The 6529-nt window shown below is 32.4% G+C and overlaps 1 protein-coding gene across 2 annotated transcripts; it reads right to left on the reverse strand.

Moving 5' to 3' along the window:
• Positions 1 to 2344: 2344 nt before the first annotated feature.
• Positions 2345 to 5565, reverse strand: LOC146910984 (membrane-anchored ubiquitin-fold protein 3-like). Of its 2 annotated transcripts, none has more exons than XM_085722528.1 (5): positions 5452 to 5565; positions 5026 to 5173; positions 4719 to 4943; positions 3719 to 3886; positions 2345 to 2654 (listed from the first exon to the last, which is right to left on the reverse strand). In XM_085722528.1, the coding sequence occupies exons 3-5, from the start codon at positions 4852 to 4854 to the stop codon at positions 2599 to 2601; spliced, it is 360 nt and encodes a 119-aa protein (XP_085578654.1). In that variant the 5' UTR covers positions 4855 to 4943; positions 5026 to 5173; positions 5452 to 5565; the 3' UTR covers positions 2345 to 2598. The 2 variants fall into 2 exon arrangements, with proteins under 2 accessions (XP_085578654.1, XP_085578655.1); XM_085722529.1 differs by having other exon boundaries at positions 5022 to 5173.
• Between the last annotated feature and the right edge of the window lie 964 nt (positions 5566 to 6529).

Raw genomic sequence — 6529 nt, forward strand, 5'->3', positions numbered from 1 at the left:
TTCATGCAAATCTAGGAACTGGTATGTCTGATCAATTCAAGAAAATCAATTGAAGAAGTTCCTCCTGAGAACAATGATGACAACAGGAAATGCGCCGCGTGAAGAAGTTTCTCCCAATTTAATGTTTAATGTTTAACGGAGTATTAACGGTCTTAAGAGAGAAGGGAAGTGTAAATATATTTTATAAAAACCTAAGGGAGGTTAGTGTAAGTTTTAAAAATGGAGGGGGTGTCAGTGTCATTTTAATAGACCTCAGGGGAGGTGACTGCAATTTGCCCTTTTATATATTGTTACATATATATTTTTTGTTTTAAACCTCGGATTCTTAGAGGTAACAGACCATGGAGTTCAGACCGAAGATAAGTAAAAAATTATTTACTTAAATTATATAACCCACAAATTGAACCTAAATTCTCTTAAAAAATCGTATTTGGCAGAGTTCATTAACCACCGAATATATTGTTATAGATATTGTAAATTTCAAATTTTAAGTTTTCAATAAAGAAAAAAAAATTTTACTATTAATTTTTAGAATTCCCTTTTCATCAGATAATTAGACAACGTGAATTTGTTGTAATCAATAAAAAAAAGTACTCATATTTCCTTAAAAAAAAGTATTCGTACACGATTAAAATGATTTTTTTTTTGAAAACATACACAATTAAAATGATGAATTCTTATTTTATTTTTTTTTGACAAAGAATTCTTCTTTTATTTAGAAGTCCGTTTTGTATCGAAGATATTAATTCTACTCTCTGATGGTGAGATGTCATTATGCCATCTTCTAAAAAATAGACGGGGAAATATTACCTCAGCAGCTAATTAAATATTATAGTATTATACTTTCTTGTACACAAAAAAATAATATTAAATGCTTTCATATTCCTATTGATGGGATTCACATACCGATTTCTAGAAAGAATTAGTTCTAAATTGTACGATAGTGTTCTCTCATGTTTCAATTTTTGTTATGTTATGATATTTGCACAATTCTTAGGTACAACTTTTATGACAACTTTAGTTTTCTCTCCTTTGATTGGTCAAAAATATTAGAGAGAGAGAAAAGAAGAGAGAGAATAAGAAGATAATGTGAGTATGAGAGAAAAAATTGTCAAAAAATTGTTAGAAAATAGTTGTACAAATATCGTTTCTCTAAACTTAAATCCAAACCTCTAATCTAATAGTGTGTTTACTGTTTTTCTAACATGCTATGATTCAGTCCCAAAAAAATCATATAGTAATCCCCAATTTTTTGTGACAAGACAATTAAACGATTTCTGTTCATTGTTTCACTCCAAATGGCATTTTGGAAAGAAGAAAAAATTACAAAAATCGAAAGAAAAAAATGTGAACGCACGTCTATTGATATTTAACTTCTAATTTTCTGAAGTTTATAAGTCAAGATGAACTGAAAAAAAAACAAACCACTCCTCTATCTGAACCATATTTCGGCTTAATCTTTAAACAGGACTATCTGAAGATCCTATTGAAAATTGCATGCCTTATGATAACTTCTAAATACTTTTTGATTGCAGGATTATACAACTAACAAGGTCTTTATCAACTAAGCTAGTCCAATTAAGCTAAATGACCCTCAATTTGTTATAGTAGTTTGGGTCCGTTTAATTTCTAATTCAGGACAATTTCTCAATTAATTAAACTAAATTTACTTTGACCATAAGTCAAATACTATAACAATTTTCAAATAAAAAGTCGAATACTCTAATAGTCGGTTTAAACTTTAAGCATTAGCATTTCAAATGGTAATGTATTAACCTTACAATTCTGTAGAGAAGACACCGTTAAATGAGTTTTCCATGATAGAATTTGTTTTGGATGTAAATCCGCAAGTTCCTCCTTCATGGATAGCGATTTTTAACAATTCACCCTCTTCTCATGTAACTTCGTTAGTGTTTGAACCAGGCCCCCATGGTATCCTTGTACATATTTGTCCACAGTTAATCTAACGAGGTTCCACTAAGCCAACCCATTTTGATAAGATATGCTCGTGGCATTAAACATTGACGTGATACATTTAATGCCACCAGCAAAATCATACATATAGAAGGGGGGAATTGCCCCCCCTAAAAATATACACTTCCAAACAAATATGCATTCATCGAATGCTGTGGGTTACTCCTACAGCACGTCCCTGTACAATGCTCAAGGCTCTAGGCTGAGTAGCAGGAGCAACTTTTAATTTATTATGAGCCCAAACGATGGATTCAATAAGTTCTTGCCAATAACCACGCCCGCTGAATAGAAACATTAAACTAAAAGCCCATACAAAATGGGCACCTAAGAAAAAAAGCCGCATGAGCTGGAATTATATAGCAACTCATGGTTTGTAGCCTGCAACACCCTTATTGAACTTGTTGAGGTCAGATATTACAATGTTGATATCTGATTTCACTCTGAAGACAAACTAGCAACGAAAATTGACATTAATAGAAGCAAGCAACAATGATTTCACAAAGCTAGACACGTCTTTATGCAATACTATTGGATAGCGCAACGCCTATACATCATCCTCCAGAGTTGAAAATAGGAAAATTGCAACCTTATCTTCAAGGGCAGCCACAAGGTATGCTTTCTAATCTATAGGATAGTGCATGAGCATGCACATGACTTTGTCTTTTGCTTGTTCTCCTTCTCTGCGAAGTAGCCAAGGGAAAAGCACATGAAAAATATAGCAATATATCACTTAGGTTTGTCAAACATTAAAAATGCGTCTCAAAGGCAACTACATATAAATCACTAAATGGATTACAGTAATGCAAGTCGAAAATTAATCAACTTACAGAGAGCCCTTCGATCTTCTAGTAGAATTATATTATTTTTGTAAGCATATTTTTACAGATTTACTGTTACTGTTGTGTCTTCTAAGCTTTAGCATGTTTTAGCGAAAGTTATTTGTTTATAAAAATAGTCTGTGCACTTGACAGGTGTGTATGTCTGTGCACTTGAAAGGTGGTGAACGACTAACTATGAAAGTAAGTTAAATGAAAAAGACTACTGGTTAGATAGAAATAATAAAATGTTTATATATACATCTTTTACAGGCTGTGAAGTGAGATATGGAAACAGATTGACAAAAGTTGACAAGGGGGTAAGAGATAAACTACACACTGTATATGACCTACAATAAACGAAATTAAATGATAACTGCACAAATTTGAATACCCAATACATTATATGTTAGTTGAAAATTGTAATATAGTCGGTACAAGTACTACTTGGTACTCAGAGCATACACAGCAACATATATCCCCCCCTAAAACTCTGCTGTCAAATACCTTGGGTATATATTGAACAAGCATTGCAACAAGGTGATCCCACAAAACTTATATATAATTTTCCGATAAAAAATGATAATATATACTTTTATATAATATAATTAATAAATATAATAGATGATTGTTAAATGATATACTTCATCTGCCTCTAATAACTAATTAGTTGATCGGTCTGATTCTAAACAAAACAAATCGTAACATCATCACTTCAAATATTGTTCCATCTTTTGGGAGTTTTGCTTACTTGATAAATTTTAGAGTTTTGTTGAAAATTTCAGAGTTGAAGTGAAAATGTATTTATCACACGATTCCAACCACTTAAAATTATATTTCCAAATTATTATATACTAATATGCAATTCCTGTACCAGGACACAAGCCATACTGCTTTAGCAAAAGGGCAGATAAATTTTTTGAACAAACCTGTCTTCTTTTTAGCTACAGGAGGCTGTACTACAACATGCATGGTAATAGCACCAGGGATGTCACCGATAGTTATTCTGGACTCAGCAAGCGTTTCATTGTTTCCCAAAACTTTACCGGCATGTATAAGCTTTATATCATTAACTGACTTTGGTGTAACTGTTTTGCCTGCAAACGAAAGATTGCACTAAATGGTAAGGCAAACATGTGGTAGACAGGAGAAAATGAAAAACTATTCGTGGATAATGGATATATCATATATGTATTTTTTCTTATTGGTACGGATATAAATATTATTAATCAATAACAAAAAATTAGTCATTTATCTGCAATATTGACAATGTGAGTATATTTTATTTTTTGGCTGAACAAGTGAGATGGGAATACTCGACTCACAAGTAGAGCTACAGAAAAACGGCGTGCATTTCTGTAACTAAAAGGATTGATATGTGTAATGAGAAAAGAATGCAAACTTTTAATTGATGCTTCATGGAAATTAATAGGGCAAGGCACAATTGTTGTTATTGCCTCAACTATGCAGCAAAAAAAATAGCTGGTTACAGTCGGTCGCCAAAAGGTAGGTATAGTATCCGCTTAAAATGAGTTCTTATGGAATACAATAAGAATGTAGTATCTTACAACAATGATTCAATATAAAGGAATCCATAAGAACAAAAAAAACAATGATCAAGTAAAAAGGAGAAAAATAATTATCAACTGTCTACTAATATAAAATTAATGTTGGCAAAAGACTGAACTAGTGTTTTGGTGCTTAAAGTACACACTTAACATTAACTTGGTCCTCCAAAAAAAATTAACATCAAATCAATATTTCATGTGACATCAATTTTTTGAGTCGAAAAAAAATGTGATAACATCAATTTTGATCATTTTGATATTAACTTGCAGAGTATAAGATCACCAGATTGTTGTGAAAGGCATCAACAGAGAATTAAAACAATAGTTTAATCCACAAACACTCCCCACCAAGATGACTAACCTTGAGGCCACTCGGCAATCAGCTTTTGCTTAAGGGCACCCACAGTTGTAGTAGATGCTGGATAAGTATCGTGTGCTATATCGGTTCCATCATATATGCGGAATTTAAGTTCAATACGCTCCTCTCCTTCTGCCATGATAATCTAAGTCCACCTCTAATAAGCTTGCAGAGCTGCAAAACGGTACTTTGTTGTTGGATCAAACGATATGGTTTCACCTTGCTCACCTGCAAAAGAATTCCCACTCCATCAACTCCAATCCATGTACTCGCAATTCAATTATCAAAGAAATCGACATCACTAACCTACCTGTGTGATTCTGAGGGAAATATGGTTATTAGAAGAAGCTTGGAAAAATTGAACATCTGAATTGATGATAGGTGGTGAAGCAATCCAACTAAATGAACACCTCATATGATCCAATTACTTCTCCAAACAATCCTTACTAGATATGTCACTGCAACATGAAAAAAATCAAAATATAGAAACAGATCAAACAGAATTCAAATCAAAATCGATTCTCAATAAACTAGCAAAACTGTAAAAAAAAAAACTAAATCAGAACTGATTAATATATAAGCTATCGAATTACTAAATGTTTGAATTACTAAACCCTAGATTGGAACCGAAATTAAAGAATCTAAAGAAATAAACAAGAACATGAGTTGAATTGTAATTTAGCAAGAAAAGGTTGTGTAAAAGTGAAATTGAGCAAAGAAATGAAAAAGATGATACCTGGTCAAGAACCCATTAATGGAAGGAAGAATGAGTAAGAAGTGAAAGTGTTGTTGTAGTTGTATTAAAGAAGGAGAGATCTGAGTGTGACGTGTGTACGTTTTCTTCTTCACTGCGTTTTGTTTTCTTCTCTCTTTTTATGTATATCTGAACAGAGAGAGAAAGATCTAACACTAAACAATACTACAGTAGAGATAGATAGCGGTTACCACAGTACTGGGTAAGAAAAGTCACGAGATGAGACGGAGAGTGATTTTATTCTCTGCAAACGGATCTATCTTGCAAACTCGGATTCTGCCACGTCAATGTGTGTTGCATAGTTGCCTGCGCTATTATTCTTTGCGTGCGCTGTTTTGGTTTGGTGCGGAAGTTGTTGGTTGCTTAAATTTTGATCAATCCATTAATTTTATCTTTAAGAAAAATTATGGTGATATAATTTCGTTCCTCCATAGATTTTGATTAATCGATTAATTTTATCTTTAATTAATCGAAATAGCTTATAAGTCTCTCAATGATAGGATGGTCTATCAATCAATTTACATAGTATGTTTAGTTGGATCCATAAAAATGTTGATGTTAGATGTTCACTTGTGATGTTGACCTCCATGTTAGCTGTACGTAAACAAAGGACAATTTTATATTGTTAAAAAAATTGCATTAATATTTTTTAAAAAAACTTTTCATGATCTTTTATAGATTTCCAACAGTTCCTTTCTTTCTCACTTCCAAAAAATTTGAAACCCTAGTTCTTTCGATCCCCCATTAACAATCTCAAATATGGAGTTTGTATTTCATAAAAGTTGTTCAAGCTCAAATCAAAATGATGGATGGTGGTCATGTGTTTAAAGAAAGTTTTCAAAGTCGAGCTTCATTTTCAACCTCCATGTTTAATGAGTGTAGCATATTTGATGGTTGGTGTCTTAAAAGATGTGTTATGTGAAAGGTCAATTCACTAAAGAACCCAAGAAGACCATTCTACAACTGCCCTTCACCAAAGGTTTATGAAAATGGGTTGGTTTTGTTCATAAATGTTGAGACGGTGGTAATGATTTTTTTCTCGTTATTGCAATTTTCTGTA

Source organism: Medicago sativa, chromosome 7 (assembly GCF_051527215.1).
Source record: "Medicago sativa cultivar Bolivia chromosome 7, Bolivia_mono, whole genome shotgun sequence".
Taxonomy (NCBI): domain Eukaryota; kingdom Viridiplantae; phylum Streptophyta; class Magnoliopsida; order Fabales; family Fabaceae; genus Medicago; species Medicago sativa.

Excerpts from the sequence above, each read along its gene's own strand:
- LOC146910984 (XM_085722528.1), bottom strand. The coding sequence starts at position 4,854 with ATGGCAGAAGGAGAGGAGCGTATTGAACTTAAATTCCGCATATATGAT. Across the intron at positions 3,887-4,718 it reads GATTGCCGAGTGGCCTCAAG|GCAAAACAGTTACACCAAAG; the intron begins GTTAGTCATCTT and ends TTTCGTTTGCAG. Across the intron at positions 2,655-3,718 it reads TGTAGCTAAAAAGAAGACAG|AGAAGGAGAACAAGCAAAAG; the intron begins GTTTGTTCAAAA and ends GCTACTTCGCAG.